This window comes from Acinonyx jubatus, chromosome E4 (genome assembly GCF_027475565.1).
Source record: "Acinonyx jubatus isolate Ajub_Pintada_27869175 chromosome E4, VMU_Ajub_asm_v1.0, whole genome shotgun sequence".
In the NCBI taxonomy this organism is placed as follows: domain Eukaryota; kingdom Metazoa; phylum Chordata; class Mammalia; order Carnivora; family Felidae; genus Acinonyx; species Acinonyx jubatus.
The window spans coordinates 68,286,881-68,304,983 of NC_069395.1; the positions used below are offsets into that span (position 1 = coordinate 68,286,881).

The following is an 18,103-nucleotide window of genomic DNA, read 5'->3' on the forward strand; positions in this document are numbered from 1 at the left end:
GGGCAAATCGTATAATCAGCATATAAATCTGGAAGGAGACTTGGGAAATGGTCTATTCCAAATTCCTTGTTACACACAGGGGAGGAAGAGAGTCCACCCGGATGGAGTTCAGTGGTCCCAGAGACGGGACTATTGATCTCCCTCCCAGCGGGCTCCCCAATTTTTCTGGTGTGGAGGGAGTGCGGTACCCCCCCCCCCAGACCCCTGTGAGACCCCCTAGTGTGCTGCTGAGCTCCCTCCCACCCGCCATCTGGCCTTCGGCATCAGCCTTTGCAAAATCATGACCGCTGTGTAGTTGTATTCAGAACTGGGAGAAAACGTTTTAAGGAAAAATATCTTTTTGTTCCCTCCTTACTCACCACCTGGCTCTGATAGATAAGTGGGTTAATTAGCAGAGCTAATAAGGTTACTTTAAAAGTTTATTTAAACTTTCTACACTCCCATTCATACCTGGGTGTTTTCCTTATCCTTATTTGTTCATAAACATAAATGGAAACAACCGGCATCACCAAGGGCCGCAGCAGCCGCAGGTCCACAAGTGTGCCTTCCACCGTTTGGACACACACTAATGCAGTCACGTGGCACAGTGAACCAGCCTGCTTGGAGGCAGTCATGGCAGCATGTTCCTTGGAACACTAACCACTCAGTGTAGAGTTATATTAATTAAAGATTATGTATTGAGTGGTAGTTAAGGTCAGCCAGGGCTCTCCAATTAATAATTCCCAACTGCTGCAAGGCCCCGTAGGCAAGGTACTTTTGTGAAGATCTCAATCTCCTATGATCCAACAGTATCACTGAATGCGAAAGATGACTCCTAACTACGTTTAAGGTGGTGCTTTCTTCCTAAAAGGGTAGCCGCCCCAGAAATGTTTCAGGTTACCCAGAATACTTAAAAATGTAACTTTTGGTATTCTGGTCTAATTCGTTATTGTGGTAAAATATATAAAACATAAAATTTGCCATTTTGGCTACATCCAAACGCACACTGCGGTGGCATTGCTGCATATGCAACGTATACCCATCACTCCCGTCCCTCCCCAGAGCTTTCTCATCTCCCCAGACTGAAACTCAACAGCCGTGAAACAGCATCTCTCCATTTCCCCCACCTCCCCTAAATCCACTTTCAGGGTAGGTTTGTCCGTGTTGCATCCCATGGAAATATGTTCAACATGGGTTCATATCCTCTGCAAGTAAACACTTGCGAGTAGAAATAACATAGGGTTTGTTCACCTCTTTTCTCTTGTGGAATTCAAGTGAAATGTGATTTCCACAGGGACACGTCGTATAATAATCAGACACTTCTATTTCAGACCTCTTTAAGGCCTACACCAGTGAAATTCCACCTGTAAAACGACAGGGAAACTTGGCGTGGTACTCATTAACTGAACAGTTTGTGTGGGTGTGTTCTTTTTTTTTTTTTCAACGTTTATTTATTTTTGGGACAGAGAGTATGAACGGGGGAGGGGCAGAGAGAGAGGGAGACACAGAATCGGAAACAGGCTCCAGGCTCCCGAGCCATCAGCCCAGAGCCCGACACGGGGCTCGAACTCACGGACCGCGAGATCATGACCTGGCTGAAGTCGGACACTTAACCGACTGCGCCACCCAGGCGCCCCTTTGTGTGTGGGTGTGTTCTGAAGGGCTTGTATACGAGTTCGTAACTGCAAATGCCAAACCTTGTTTGTCTTTCTGCAAAACCAGCGAGCAATCCACACACCTGATGGGTGCGCGAGCCTCCCCGTGTTTTCCTCCTAACATCACAGCTAAGCAGAAATTTCGCTCAAGCCAGAGAAAGCTTCACCTGCCAAACCTCAACAGGGGCCGGAAAGCAAGCCTTTCCTCTTGAATACAGGTTTCACTCAAGGTTGGGTAACTGAAATAGACACACAGCACTGCTCCCGACTTGCAAATCTAACCACCAGGTAAACAATAAAATGAATTTTCAGCTCTGAGTCTCGGTGATACAAACTTAATTTCCTATGAAGAAATTAACTACAGGCTGGGAAGGTCAAGGCAAAACTTAACCTGTAAAAACAGTGGATATAAGCCTTAAAGAGAAGGAATACGCCTTCTCTGTAACAGGATCCTGATTAGTTAGTAAGAAGTCACTTCCTGTGCAGGTAGCACACTCTTCAAAACATTTGAAGTCAAGCACAGTACAGGGTGGTTATCTCTGCCTTGAGTAGACGTGGCAGAAGCCTAGAGTTTTTTGTGATTCTTCTGTGTTTCTATCCTGAGACAGACCACGTTGCAAATATTGAGTTGCCAGGTAAAACGCAGGATGCCCAGTAAACTTGGGATGTCCTATTATTTTCAGTACAAATAAGGTAGGGAAGCTGAACAACGGGCTCCATCTGTTTCTCTGCGAGGCCCCACTTTCTCGGGCGCCATATTTCACCTCGTATCTGAGTAAACCGAGAAAGCTATGTTCCCACCCCAAGGGGGGAGGGGTAAGAACTTCATCGTTGTCTGTGTTTCGTCCTAGGCCCCTGACACCTGATAACGTGAGAGACCGGCCCCCAAGCCTGTTCCAGCTCTGTGTCTGTCAAACTCGGCTGACACTGGCATCAATACCCGCCCCCCCCGCCCCCCGGCTTCAGTGATTTGTAACACCTGCTGTTCACCTGCCACTTGCTTTCAATTGGACCCCACCCTGGATTCCTGAAAGAACATTTACCCTGGACCCCTTTCCAGTATAAACCCCCAACCCCAAGTGGTGGGGAGACTCCCTTCCATCTGAGTCTCCCAGATGCTCTGCCTACTATACTCACACCACTTGGTGTTATTCGGTAGATTCTGCCCGCACTGCCTCCTGGCTGGCATCTGATTTCCATCCCGCATGCAGCCACGGACCCTCTTGGCTGGTTCTGTGGGGTCCCCTCTGGGTCCTGGGACCTGGCCCAGCTACATCACGAGTACATCCCAAACATTGCATGGGACGTAGTTCTAGTAAGAAAGTATTTACTGTTGATCTGAAGTTCAAATTTAACTGAGCATCCTGTATTTTTATTTACTAAATCTGGCAACCCCGTTGCACATAAGCAATATTCCGTAAACATTTCTAAAAGAAAGATTCCTTAAATACAGCAATACAACTTTTTCCTCCTACAGAAATATGCATAGAACTTTGGACTATCAATATACTGTGTCGACACTATGCGTCTTTGTACAGTTTCCTTGACGTGTTACAATGAGAAACAGAAACAGGAAGGAAGACTACAGATGTGCCAAGGGTATTGTTAAAAATTAAATGGAGGGGCGCCTGGGGGGCTCAGCCGGTTGAGCGTCCGACTTCAGCTCAGGTCATGACCTCACCATTCATGGGTTCGAGCCCCGCGTCGGGCTCTGTGCTGACAGCTCGGAGCCCGGAGCCTGCTTCAGATTCTGTGTCTCCCTCTCTCTCTGCCCCTCCCCTGCTCATGCTCTGTCTCTGTCTCAAAAATAAATGAAGACATTTAAAAAAAATTAAATGGACAGTGCGTAGGACTGAATCAGAGAGGCTGAGTTGATGTCCACATGGTTGTGGGGAATAACTTACAGGTGCAGGGGTCTGGGATTTTACCTGAGAACAGAGCAGGAGATGCCGTTGAGCCACAATGCTCGCTTCACCGCAGGTACTTTCAAAGTACTTTTTTGTAGTGGGTTGTTGTTTTTTTTCTTTTCTTTTTTCTTTTTTCTTTTTTTTTTTTTTTTTGAGTCGTGTTCTGTATCTTTTACTCTTTTTTCCTCGTGGCAGTCCGATAGAATTTTCGTATTAGCGGAGTGTGGCCCAAAGAATGTTGGAAGGATCTCTGGCGAACGGAAGACTGGCTCTGCATTTACAAAGAGGGGTGGCCTCCGCTGAGCCCTCCCCCTTCACACCTTCTTCATCGTTCGCTCCAACAAACCGAAGCGCACACGGTTTATGAGAGCGTGCCGCTGGCCTGGCCAGAAACCTGTGTACCTACAATGTCCAAGGCCTCGATGTGGAGTCGCTGGCAGCTGTCCTGTCCCCAGCCCTGATCCCGCTTTGGCACCTGGGCTCACCTTGTAGATACTGTTTGGGACACACCTCCTGCATTTTCTTCCTGCGGCTGCTCCTTCCTACATGGGAGAGCGATCAGGTATCTCGACAGACACAGCACTTTCCTTATGAGTCTTTTCTTACTAGTTTTATTAGCCTTTTGCCCCACACAACCTTCGTATTCTTCCTCAGCTAAGCATCCCCTCATTCCCGTGTTCATTCAACAGCTATCCGGATGGCATCGACTGCTCTCGGCCCGTGGGGAAACAAGAGACAACAATTCCCACCCAGGAGGATTTTGTGTTCCAAAGGGGGGGGGGGGGGCAAAAAATAAACAAGAAAGCAATAAATGAATATGTGAAATTGTAACATGATGACAAATGTTTATTTGTTATAATGTGACATGTTTATTTTCCACCATGATAAATATTCTAGGGAAAAAATAAGGCAAGATAAAAGAATGGGGGCAGAGAATAGGGTTTCGATTACAATCATCAAGACGGGACTTTGGGGCAGAGGCTTAAAAAAAAGTGAAAACAAAAGGGCTGGGGAAAAGTGTTCCAAGACAGAAGGAACCCCCCGGGCAAAGGCCCCAAGGCGGGTGCAAGAGAGTCAAATTCTGGGCGTTCCAACTCGGAGGCCTGCAGCTCAGGCATGTCTCGGTTCCAGCTCAGACCCAGACTGGACTCTCTTCCAGAATGACTGATTTGCTGGCCTTTCTGTCTCCCTGCCTGAGCCCTGCAGACTCTTCCCCTCTGCACACTGTCCCCCGCCCCCACCGGGGGCATCGGAGGGGTCATGAGGGAAGACTGCAGCCTGGAGGCTGACAGGACTTGCCTCCTCCTCTGTCGCATCACCTGGGGTGACCCTTCGCCTTGGGAATGGCTGTTGGGACGGGTTCCCAGGTTCGACCCTGCTCCCCGGCCTCGTGCTTCACTCGTGTTGCCTGGTTTCCCAGCCATGCCTCCCTTGCCTCCCCAGATGCCCATCGCCCAGGAAACCAACCCCCTGCACAAATTCCTCTTCGTTAGGATAACTGGTGTTGCTTCTTATTCCTGGCTGGAGCTTGACTGATAAAGGGGCCAGAGAGAATTTTCCTGAAGTCACCGACCACATTTTATCTGTCTCTGATTGCAAGCACTCAGCACAATCCCAGCAGGTGACAGTGCCCAAACAAGGTTTGTTGAACAAATAAGGCAAAAATATCCTCTCTATGCACCAGCTAAGTAAATTGAGACCAGTGCCTGAAGGCGTGACATCCAACCCCAACTTGCTCATTAAGCTCTCAGAAAGCCACCTTCTTCGGCAGAGCAAATGCAAGGTCTCCTTGTGAGCAGCACCCCCTGCCTGAACTCCTATAAAAGAACACCTTTTCTTTTATATTCATGCACTAAGGAAATACCACACCCCACTTTATTATTTTATTTTTTTATTTTTTTAGAGAGAGTGTGTGCGAGCCAGGGAGCGGGGCTGCGGGAGAGAGAGAGAGAGAGAGAGAGAGGATCTCGAGCAGGGTCCACGCTCACCAAGGAGCCCAATTCGGGGCTCCATCCCATGACCCTGGGATCATGACCTGAACCAAAATCAAGAGTCAATGCTCACCCAGGTTCAGTCGACATTCTTTATCAAAGCTTTAATCTATGATGAAGTCATCCTGGAAAACTCAGACTGCTTTGGATCTGGTAACAAGCAGATGAGAGACAGGATTTTGACACAGAATACTTTTTTTAAATGTTTATTTTTGAGAGAGAGAGAGAGCACAACAGGAGAGGGGCGGGGGGGGGGGGGCAGGCTCCAGTCTTCGAGCTGTCCGCACAGAGCCTGACGTGAGGCTCCATCCATGAACCGCAAGACCATGACCTGAGCCAAAGTCGAGTGCTAACCTACTGAGCCCAAGATGCCCCCACACAGAATACTTTTGATGCACTTTTACATCTTAGCTCTGTCTCGACACAAGATCCCTTTTTTGGATTGCTATAACATCCTCCAGACTGGATTCCTTGCCACTAGCTTGGGACACACAGCACATTGCTCTCCGGTATTTGTCCAAATCTCTCTTAACTAATTCACACAGCTTCATCACTTACTAGCTGTGTGGCCTCATAATTTGGTTAACCTCTCTGTGCTTTGGTTTCATTATCTTAAAATGGGGACAACGATAGTACCTACCTCATAAAATTGGTATAAGGTCTAAATAAGTTAATGTAGACAAGTACTTAGGACAAAATGAAACACGTGATGGCCATCATTGCTACACTTGAAAACGCTGTTATCCTCATGTTGCTTTGGGGATAAAATGCAATTCTGTAGCAGATATGGGTTTTCCTACTAGGAAACCTCCAGCTATCTTTGTAGACTCACCCTCCCCTTTTTCCCTCTCCACTTCTACCCATCATTACCTGTCTCCTCACCCCTCTGACAAAATCTGCTTCCTTGCTAGAAGGTTCCGAGGGCTGGAATTTCTAGCACCACTGTCTTCCCAGTCTTTTCTTATTGAGTGTCTTCATGTGTTTTTCTCGGCACTGGAATGTTCTCCTTCTGCCTCTCCCTCCACCACACATCCCTACTCGACCCTCAAGCCCCTCCCAGATGTGACTCCGTAGAGAGGAAACGACTCATGTCCTCTAGGCCAACGGGAGACTTCATACCTGAAGAGTCAATAGCCCCCCTGTGCACCACCTCACAAAGTTACATACTTGTCTCTCCTTACAGGAATCTTCCATCCCTGGAAGGCAGGAAATATACCCCAAAAAGAGGACTCCGGTGCCTACTATGTGTTCAGTTAACGAACAAGTAAATGAACTGATCGAGTAAGAGCAACTCAGAACGGACAGAGGCGTAGAGACCTTCACCTGCCGCCTTGTTCACCTGCCGCCTTGTTCACCTGCCGCCTTCACCACCTGCTTCCCTTCACCTGCCGCCTGCTCGCTTGACAGTAGGTGAGCCTTTGGGCCAGGTCACTTGTGATGCAAATAAACTCTAATTGGACCCCAATGTTGTCAGTTCATCCTACTACTTTTTAAAAAATTATGCTAAAAAGGTGTATAAATACACAGCACGTACTAGAAGTTGGTCCTCAAGATGATTAGTTTTGTACAAGTTCACAGCAGGGAAGCTCAATACACTAGTGTTTCACACAAGGGTCATTCCTCCAAAGGGGTCTGAAAAATGCAAATGTAACCTATTCCTCTTACTACAAAAGTCAAACGCGGAAGAAGAAGGATAAGGTGGTGGGAGAAGAGAGGCAAGTGCTCCAAGTTCAGGCTACGAAAATGCCAGGAGAACCAGAAACAAGAGATAATCAGCAGTGAGGCGCCAGGGGGAGGTGAGTCCGGGGGGAGGTGAGTCCAAGGGGAGGTGAGTCTGGGGGAGGTGAATCCAGGGGGAGGTGAGTCCGGGGGAGGTGAATCTAGGGACAGGTGAGTCCAGGGGGTGGTGAGTCCAGGGGGTGGTGAGTCCAGGGGGAGGTGAGTCAGGGGGGAGGTGAGTCCAGGGGAGGTGAGTCCAGGGGGAGGTGAGTCCAGCAGGAGGTGAGTCAGTGGGGAGGTGAGTCCGGGGGAGGTGAGTCCAGGGGAGGTGAATCTAGGGACAGGTGAGTCCAGGGGGTGGTGAGTCCAGGGGAGGTGAGTCCGGGGGAGGTGAGTCCAGGGGGAGGTGAATCCGGGGGAGGTGAGTCCAGGGGAGATGAATCTAGGGACAGGTGAGTCCAGGGGGTGGTGAGTCCAGGGGGAGGTGAGTCCAGGGGGAGGTGAGTCCGGGGGGAGGTGAACCTAGGGACAGTGAGTCCAGGGGGTGGTGAGTCCAGGGGGAGGTGAGTCCAGGGGGAGGTGAGTCCGGGGGGAGGTGAATCCAGGGGGAGGTGAGTCCGGGGGAGGTGAATCTAGGGACAGGTGAGTCCAGGGGGTGGTGAGTCCAGGGGGTGGTGAGTCCAGGGGGAGGTGAATCCAGGGGGAGGTGAGCCCAGGGGGAGGTGAGTCCAGGGGGAGGTGAGTCCGGGGGAGGTGAATCTAGGGACAGGTGAGTCCAGGGGGTGGTGAGTCCAGGGGGTGGTGAGTCCAGGGGGAGGTGAATCCAGGGGGAGGTGAGTCCGGGAGAGGTGAATCTAGGGGGAGGTGAGTCCAGGGGGAGGTGAGCCCAGGGGGAGGTGAATCCAGGGGGAGGTGAGTCCGGGGGAGGTGAATCTAGGGGGAGGTGAGTCCAGGGGGAGGTGAGTCCAAGGGGAGGTGAGTCCAGAGGGAGATATGTCCAGGGGGAGGTGAATCCAGGGGGAGGTGAGTCCAGGGAGAGGTGAATCTAGGGGGAGGTGAGTCCAGGGGGAGGTGAGTCCAGGGGGAGGTGAGTCCAGGGGGAGGTGAGTCAGGGGGGAGGTGAGTCCAGGGAGGTGAGTCCAGGGGGAGGTGAGTCCAGCAGGAGGTGAGTCAGTGGGGAGGTGAGTCCGGGGGAGGTGAGTCCAGGGGAGGTGAATCTAGGGACAGGTGAGTCCAGGGGGTGGTGAGTCCAGGGGGAGGTGAGTCCGGGGGAGGTGAGTCCAGGGGGAGGTGAATCCGGGGGAGGTGAGTCCAGGGGAGATGAATCTAGGGACAGGTGAGTCCAGGGGGTGGTGAGTCCAGGGGGAGGTGAGTCAGGGGGAGGTGAGTCCAGGGGAGGTGAGTCCAGGGGGAGGTGAGTCCAGCAGGAGGTGAGTCAGTGGGGAGGTGAGTCCGGGGGAGGTGAGTCCAGGGGAGGTGAATCTAGGGACAGGTGAGTCCAGGGGGTGGTGAGTCCAGGGGGAGGTGAGTCCGGGGGAGGTGAGTCCAGGGGGAGGTGAATCCGGGGGAGGTGAGTCCAGGGGAGATGAATCTAGGGACAGGTGAGTCCAGGGGGTGGTGAGTCCAGGGGGAGGTGAGTCCAGGGGGAGGTGAGTCCGGGGGGAGGTGAACCTAGGGACAGTGAGTCCAGGGGGTGGTGAGTCCAGGGGGAGGTGAGTCCAGGGGGAGGTGAGTCCGGGGGGAGGTGAATCCAGGGGGAGGTGAGTCCGGGGGAGGTGAATCTAGGGACAGGTGAGTCCAGGGGTGGTGAGTCCAGGGGAGGTGAGTCCAGGGGTGGTGAGTCCAGGGGGTGGTGAGTCCAGGGGGAGGTGAATCCAGGGGGAGGTGAGCCCAGGGGGAGGTGAGTCCAGGGGGAGGTGAGTCCGGGGGAGGTGAATCTAGGGACAGGTGAGTCCAGGGGGTGGTGAGTCCAGGGGGTGGTGAGTCCAGGGGGAGGTGAATCCAGGGGGAGGTGAGTCCGGGAGAGGTGAATCTAGGGGGAGGTGAGTCCAGGGGGAGGTGAGCCCAGGGGGAGGTGAATCCAGGGGGAGGTGAGTCCGGGGGAGGTGAATCTAGGGGGAGGTGAGTCCAGGGGGAGGTGAGTCCAAGGGGAGGTGAGTCCAGAGGGAGATATGTCCAGGGGGAGGTGAATCCAGGGGGAGGTGAGTCCAGGGAGAGGTGAATCTAGGGGGAGGTGAGTCCAGGGGGAGGTGAGTCCAGGGGGAGGTGAGTCCAGGGGGAGGTGAGTCCGGGGGGAGGTGAACCTAGGGACAGTGAGTCCAGGGGGAGGTGAGTCCAGGGGGAGGTGAGTCCGGGGGGAGGTGAATCCAGGGGGAGGTGAGTCCGGGGGAGGTGAATCTAGGGACAGGTGAGTCCGGGGGGGGGGTGAGTCCAGGGGGAGGTGAATCCAGGGGGAGGTGAGTCCGGGAGAGGTGAATCTAGGGGGAGGTGAGTCCAGGGGGAGGTGAGCCCAGGGGGAGGTGAATCCAGGGGGAGGTGAGTCCGGGGGAGGTGAATCTAGGGGGAGGTGAGTCCAGGGGGAGGTGAGTCCAAGGGGAGGTGAGTCCAAGGGGAGGTGAGTCCAGAGGGAGATATGTCCAGGGGGAGGTGAATCCAGGGGGAGGTGAGTCCAGGGAGAGGTGAATCTAGGGGGAGGTGAGTCCAGGGGGAGGTGAGCCCAGGGGGAGGTGAATCCTTCTCCTCCCCTTCCCCCTCCAGGCTCCTGAGACCCATCCCTCAAGAAAAGGTGCCACTTGGGAAGGACGGCCTCTAGGCACACCACAAACAAATTGAAAAGGCTTGAAATGATCCGTCTCAACAATGGGTGCCCTGTCTCATGCCTCCATAAGGTTTAAGCCCAGCATTGTTCCAGGCCACGTCCCCCCAGCAACCTTTCCCTCCTGGCTGGACTGTTTCCCCACCTGCGGTCCACACGGGCTTTCTCCCTTTCTCCAAGGGCTTGGGAGGACAGTCTTGACCCGAATGATTTGTGAGCCTGACTCGAAAAAATCAATTCTGGCAAACTGAGCTCAGAGCATCCACAGTATGCAAACCCTGTCTGGTGGGGACTGACGGCTCTCTCTGCTTCTGCACAGCTATTTGCTAGTTTAATGCTTCAACACCTTTATTGTGTGGTCCCCTCCACCCACCCTGTGACTGTCTTTGTGTGAACTGTGGGCTTTGCTCTTGGGCTCTCCGGGTTTGTTTTGGTTTGGTTTGTCTTGTTTTTCTGAACCTCACCCGGAGGTCAGTGATTCTTAACCTTATTTCAGTTGTGGCTCCTTCTGAGAACGTGATGAAGGATATACATCCGTCCCCACAAGACAAAGCGCGCACATGCATGTACACACACGATTTTGCATACAATTTTAGTATGCTCGTGGAAATCTCTCCGTTTGGGTCTTATCATACAAAACCATAACTATATAGACAAAGTTGACCCAATATATCAGAGACAAGGTATACCCTATGTTTTTAAAGTCTTTGTGATGAATGGCTCAGGAGTTCACTGGGGTTGGGTTTTGTGAGACGGCTTCTCAGAAACACACACTGTCGGAGCCAACCCAATGCGTCTCCTCACCCTAGCGATTTTCGTGGTTGGCGGAGTGAAAGATCCAGGCTTCCCCTATTTATCTAGAGGAACGCCAACCCGTCCGCAAGTTTTGCCTAAGCGTCCCCTTTTCTACTACCAAAACATAATTTGAATTAGTTCTTTCTTTTGAAAAAATGCATGAATAGTTTATACTCGATCCTCTGTGCTCATGCCTTTCCTGCATCATACTTCTTTTATCTGGGGGTGAGGAAGAAGGAAACACAATCAGGGTGAGAACATCAAATAGCATCTGTGCAACTGTGTGATGAGCCACGCTGTTGAAACCCTCATTCTCATGTAGAACAAGTCTTGAGGCGTGAAGAACTTAATGGTGCCGTTATAATTACAGAGGGTTATAATTACTTTTTCATTATGATTGTCCATTATTTTGAGAATGATAGTTTATAAGTGCAGTGGGGCACTTTATGGAGATATTTTTACATTTATATATGGAAAGATAAATCTAAAGAAAATAGTACTTTAAAAACCAGTATCAAAGCCTTCTTGATAACATCTGCTATAACTCCCAAGCCACTCTTTAAGTCTCTTTGGATCAGAAACTTCCTGAGTAAAAGGAGAGTAGGCGGGAAAGAGCAGTAGGTAGAAACAAATGTTCCAACGTTTTGAAACAAATTCAACACTCCTGAGCATGTGTGCAGTCTTCCTGGAGAACGCAAAGCGAGGCTGGAGCGTGAGGGCATGTAAGACTGAGTGGGCAGATGCCTCAGGAAAATACCGGAGCAGAGGCCCAGGGCCCTTCCTGAATCTTAAGAGGGAGGGATCTGGTTGGAACAGGCTGGGGGGCTTTTCCTGGAGCTGTTTCCAAAGCAAGGATGTGGCTTTCTGAAGCTATAAGTCCCGGCCCTAGATTTTACTTATTCGGGGCGTGGGTGTCCCCGAAATCCCTCTCTGGAGCTTCTGCTACAAGCTTTCCTGCTCCTTCCGTCCCACTCCTCTCAGAAATAACTTGCTACCACCCCCGTCCCACCCTTTGCCTGAGCCATGCGATGGTTCCTGTTGTTGTCCCAACCCCTCTGCCTCCTGCCCTTCCGGGAGCCCATTTCCCTATGACATCACCTCTGCCTGCAAGTCCAGGGGTCCTGCTTCCCAGAGCCGAGTTCCTCAGTGAGGCTCCTGTCCGGTCCTCCCACGAGGTTACCTTCAGGCTCCTCAGTAGGACCATTTAATGGGCACCATTCATTTCAGAGAGGTTTCACTGAACGTCTCTCATTCTAACAAAAGTGGCTCACACTTATGGACTGATTTCCAGCCGTTTATTTTTCCGAGGACTTTACGTGAATCTGCTCATGTACACCTCACCGTCACGGGAGATTCCCTTTGCCTATTCTCGAACTTGGTAATAATGAAATAGTATAGCACGGACTCTGTGAGCAGCTTCTTGCGTTCGACGTTAGGCCGTGAGATTCGCTGACACTGTCGGACATAACTGTGGTTCAGGTTTTCACTGTGCGGCAGAATTCCCACGAGTTGACCAGCACAGGGTCTCCCAGCTTCAGTTTACACGAAGACGACTGTGTTACGAGCACAATCGAGCAATACAGCCTCTGTTCCTATTGAACTCCAGGATTACTCATGCTTGAGTTCTTGACATTTCTGAGAGATATTTTAATTACAGTTTTAAAATAAAGCTTTAGCTAGCAGGGGAGAAGAGGAGAACGTTTACGGGTGAAACCACTTGTTTGTGATTGAGAATGAGGGGGGGAATTCTGAGGCTGTTCTCTGGGCTCCCTCGGGTTTGAAGGTGAAGGCAGACCTCGGAAAAGGGGAAAATCACCTCCGGAAGAGAGGCCGCATTTCCAGAGAGCAGAAAATGTTAGACTTGTAGTTAGGGGTTCCCATTCAGCCCCTCCGGGTTCGCTCCTCAGTACTTAGATCCTATAGGTTTGCTCGCGGCCAGTGTGCCCGTTTCATCCAAACCTCACCTAGATCCATATAAACCACATTTGAAGACTCAGAAAGGTTGGAGAGTCAGCTTCTCCTGATTATCCCCATTAAACCTAAAGCCCTACTTCTGTAAATTGAAAACCTATGGCTTTGGGGCCCCTGGGTGGCTCAGTTAGACGTCTGAGTTTTGATTTCAGCTGAGGTCATGATCCCAGGGTCGTGGGTTCAAGCCCCATGTCGGGCTCTGCACTGGGGGTGGAGTATGCTTATGATTCTCTCTCTCCTTCTCTCTCTCTCTCTCTCTGTCCCTCCTCAGCTCGTGCTCTCTCTCAAAAACAAACAAAATAAAAGCTCACAGCTTTGACTGCCAAGATGTGGCCAAATACTTTGTTCACAGGAGAGGAAACATTGGCAATCTGATGAAGCTGCAAAATCATGAGGGCGCTGAGTCAGGACGTCAAGAGAACAGAAAAGAACCCAGTAGCTTTTGCCTTTGTTTTACAGGAAAGAAGGAACAACTGTATTCTCCTTAAAAGTTCAGGTAAGGGGTGCCAGAGTGGCTCAGGCGGTTGAGCGTCTGACTTTGGCTCAGGTCGTGATCTCACAGCTCGTGAGTTCGAGCCCCGCATCGGGCTCTGTGCTGATAGCTTGGAGCCTGGAGCCTGCTTCGGATTCTGTGTCTCCCTCTCTCTCTGCCCCTCCCCCGCTCATGCTCTCTCCCTCTCTCTCTCTCTCTCTCTCTCTCTCTCTCTCTCTCTCTGTCAAAACTAAATAAACATTCAAAAAGAATTTAAAAATGATTGGCTTCCTTTATTCTAGCAGAGTTTCCCCCTTGCTCCAGTTAGATACATATTTACTGAGCATCTTCTGTGTGTTAAGTCCCGGTAACAGGTGCCATAAGGGACACGAAGGTAAGTGAGAGACATTTCCGTACATCAAAGCATTTATAATTGGGAAGAGTTGGCCAAACTACAGAGATACAGAAATAAATATGAGGGGGATGAGGACTACAGGAAAGGCACCCGGAAAATGGTACAGGAGCAAAAAGGAGAGACAAATGAAATCAAGTTCAGAACAGAGCAAAGACTGTGGTGACATTGTCCTTGGCCTCGACGGGGAACGCTGGCTGCAGCAGTGGAGCAGGAAGCAGACTGTACAAGGAAAGAAACAGAGCAGAGCCATGGATACTGGAGAAAACTGGACATATTAAGAGAACGATAAGGAAGAATGCAGCCCTGGGCTTACAGAAGAGAGAGAGTTGACCACTCCTTGTGTGGTCCCCATATACAGGCGAGCGCCCTTCCTCCAAAGATGTTTTGTATTTACTTATTGTCTTAGTTTGCTAGGTCAGGTGTCATAAAATTCCACAGACAGGGTTGCTTAAGCAACAGACATTTATTTCAGCACAGTTCTGGAGACTCAGAAGCCTGGGGTCAAGGTGCTGGCAGGGTCAGTTCCTTCCGAGGCTGCTCTCCCTGGTGTCACCCCCTCTTCCTAGAAGGACAGCAGTCATACCAGATTAGGGCCCCCCCATATGACCTCATTTTAGCTTCCTTACCTATTTAAAGACTCTTCCTGTCTGTCCCCACGCTGAAAGCCCCGGAGATGGCTTCCCTGAAGTTCACCTGCCTCTCTGTATTCACCTTGAGCACTTTCACCTTCTAAGGAACCACGGGTTAGGGCTTCAACATGTGGATTTGTGGGAGAGGGGCACGATTCAGTCTATGACAGGTATTTTATAACCTGCTTATCCTGAGAGAAGGGGTCCGGTCTTGCTCATGTCTGTAGCCCATGTGCCTCAGCCAATGCCTGGCACAGAAATATTTCTTTACCCACTTTTCGTTAATTTAGAAGTAGGATGCAGGTTATGTAGCTTGGAGTCTGGTGACAGAGAAAAGTTTTAGATGCTAGGGAGAGGTTTAAATATTCTAGAATAAAGAATCGAGGTGGGGTCACATGGTGGGGAGCACCCTTCACAAGAAGCACTCTGTCACTAGGGCAAGGCATTTGTAGGAGAGGAGAAATGGAGGCAGGAAAGCCAGTTTGGGGTCTCTCACCATGGCCCAGGCCGAGGGCACTGATGACCTGACTGTTGGTGGTTGCTTTGGGGGCGGAGATAAGGGCAAGACCCGGTGCAAAGCTCGGGTGTGGCCCCCGGTTGGCAGAGGGGAGGAAGGAGGGGGTCCGGGAAGTGTGGGTTGAGAGCTTGATGACTTGAGAGAGCTCCATTCAAGTCAAGAGCCAGTGCTCAAGGTGAATACAGAGAGGCAGGTGAACTTCAGGGAAGCCACCTCTGGGGCTTTCAGCGTGGGGACAGACAGAAAGGTTTTGTTAGTCCCCTTCCCAACAGACACTTGGAAATGGGGGCTGTTGTCTGAGGACAAGCATCAGAGCGAGCTGTGTGGCAGATGCCGCTTGGTCTGTTCTCTCTGGTGTCTGCAGTCCAGTTCCTGGCCCGTATATGATGCTCAACAAACGTTGGCTGAAGGAAGGAAATAGTGACCGGGAGTGAACTGCACTGCAGGGAGGTGGGTGATTGTTAAAGTCAGGGGCACCAGAGGAGGGAAAACAGAAGCGAAGTCTCGGGAAATATAGTCTCCTTTACTGACTATGTATACATTATGGGAAACACAAGGTAATTCTCAAAATCAAATGGAGAAAAAAACCCGCCTCTGTATCTACAAAAAATACAGGCTTTCTGGAGTCACGGGAGAAAATTAACAATATGTTATCCCAACAACTAGCAACACCTAGTGACCAGTCCCGAAACAACATGGGGTCTTTTCAGGTGAAGTTCCTTAGGATTTTCACGGCACTCGTGGGAGGAGGGAAAGTGATGAGAACTGGCCAGTTCTGCTGGTGGCAGTGATATTTGTACAGCACTTAATAATTTTTTTATTTAAAAAATTTTTTAATGTTCATTTATTATTGAGAGACAGAGAGACAGCATGAGCAGGGGAGGGACTGAGAGACGGAGAGACACAGAATCCGAAGCAGGCTCCAGGCCCCAAGCTGTTGGCACAGAGCCCGACGCGGGGCTCGAACTCACAGACGGCGAGATCGTGACCTGAGCCGAAGTCAGACGCTTAACCGACGGAGCCACCCAGGCGCCCCTAATAATTTACTGAACAGTCTCCTCTGCCCTATTTCACCTGGTGACTGAGACAGATATGGTTGAATAAAGTCGAGACTGACATGGCAAAGAGGGTTGGGGTCTGGGCCGCCTGCCTTTGCTCTCGGTCACACAAATGGTGTGTGACAGGAATGGGCATTCCCCTCAGCAATGTTTCTTTCTTTCGTTTAAAAAAAATATTATTATTTGTTTGTTTATTTTACATCCAAGTTAGTTAGTATCTAGTACAATAATGATTTCAGGAGTAACTCCAGTGGTTCATCCCCTACGTATAACACCCAGCGCTCATCCCAGCAAGTGTCCTCCTTAATGCCCATTCCCCACTTAGCCCATCCCCCCACCCACAGCCCCTCCAGCAACCCTCAGTTTGTTCTCTGGATTTAAGAGCCTCTTCTGTTTTGTCCCCCTCCCTGTTTTTATATTATTTTTGCTTCCCTTCCCCTATGTTCATCTGTTTTGTGTCTTAAATTCCACGTGAGTGAAGTCATAGGATAATTATCTTTCTCTGACTAATTCTGCATAATACACTCTAGTTCCATCCACATTGTTGCGAATGGCTCCAACTCACAAACCACAAGATCATGATCTGAGCCAAAGTCGGAGGCTCAACCAACTGAGCCACCCAGGCGCCCCAGGTCCTTTATAGATTTTGGATACTAAACCTTTATCTGATATATCTTTTGCAAATATCTTCTCCCATTCCATCAGTTGCCTTTTAGTTTTGCTGATTGTTTCCTTTGCCGTGCAGAAGCTTTTTATCCTGATGAGGTCCCAACATTTGTATTTGTTTCCCTTGCCTCTGGAGACATGTTGAGTAAGAAGTTACCGTGGCTGAGGTCAAAGAGGTTTTTGCCTGCTGTCTTCTCTAGGAGTTTGATGGCTTCCTGTCTTGGTTTAGGTCTTTCATCCATTTTGAGTTTATTTTTGTGTATGGTGTCAGAGAATGGTCCAGATTCATTCTGCATGTTGCTGTCCAGTTTTCCCAACACTATTTGCTGAAGAGACTGTCTTTATTCCATTGGATATTCTTTCCTGTTTTGCCAAAGATTAATTGGCCATACATTTATGGGTTCATTTCTGGGTTCTCTCTTCTGTTCCATTGATCTATGTGTCTGTTTTTTGTGCCAGGACCGTACTGTCTTGATGATTGCAGCTTTGTAATACATCTTGAAGTTCGGAATTGTGATGTCTTTAGGCTTGGTTTTCTTTTTCAGAATTGCGTTGGCTATTTGGGGTCTTTTCTGGTTCCATACACATTTAAGGGTTGTTCTAGCTCTATGAAGAGTGCTGGTGTTATGTTGATAGGGATTGCATTGAATATGTAGATTGCTTTGAGTAGTATTGACATTTTAACAATATTTGCTCTTCCAGTCCATGAGCAAGGAATATTTTTCCTTTTGTGTGTGTGTGTCTTCTTCAGTTTCTTTCATAAGTCTTCTATAATTTTCAGTGTATAGGTTTTTCACCTCTTTGGTTAAGTTTATTCCTAGGTATTTTATGGTTTTTGGTGCAATTGTAAATGGGATCGATTCCTTGATTTCTCTTCCTGCTGCTTCATTATTGGTGTATAGAAATGCAACAGATTTCTGTGCATTGATTTTATATCCTGCGACTTCGCTGAATTCATGGATCAGTTCTAGCAGTGTTTGGTGGAATCTTTTGGGTTTTCCACATAGAGTATCATGTTGTCTGCAAAGAGTGAAAGTTTCACTTCCTCCTTGCCGCTTTGGATGCCTTTCATTTCTTTGTGTTGTTTGATTGCAGCCCAAACTGCTGTCTTTGTCCTGTTACTTCTATGGAGAAATGGACTTTACTGTCCTTTGTTACACATACCATTTAAGCCTGAGCTTCTCCCATGGATACGTGAGACACACGTTACTGTTATTAAACTCGTGTTTTTCTCTTGCTAATCAGTCTTTATTACTGAGCCCCAGCCAAGAACCTGAGATGGGTGGAAGGAAATGTTTTCCTCTCTTACAGTATTTAAAGCAGGTCGTATTAGGGGACACGGGCTGACTGTCACTTTCATGCTTCTGAGCTGTCCCCAACCTTTGGGCAACCTCAAAAGTTAGGAGCAGCAACAGAATCCATTTACTAGAACTAAGGATAGAGTGAGGAGTAGGATTCAGGGTTCAGGAATAGGACAGAAACCTTGGTGTCAAAGGCAGAAGAATCCTGAGGCT

General features: G+C 49.7%; 1 protein-coding gene across 3 annotated transcripts in view; it reads right to left on the reverse strand.

Moving 5' to 3' along the window:
* Positions 1 to 238: 238 nt before the first annotated feature.
* Positions 239 to 18,103, reverse strand: part of LOC106984159 (ankyrin repeat domain-containing protein 26-like) — a 197,336-nt gene continuing 179,471 nt past the window's right edge. Inside the window, exon 11 of one of the 3 annotated variants that reach the window (XM_053208883.1) lies at positions 239 to 1,343. In XM_053208883.1, coding sequence (XP_053064858.1) covers positions 1,307 to 1,343 — 37 coding nt within the window. In that variant the 3' untranslated portion in view covers positions 239 to 1,306. Of the gene's footprint in view, positions 1,344 to 9,891; positions 11,081 to 13,584; positions 13,939 to 18,103 lie in introns of those variants that run through there. The other 2 variants (XM_053208885.1, XM_053208882.1) reach the window with 2 other exon arrangements.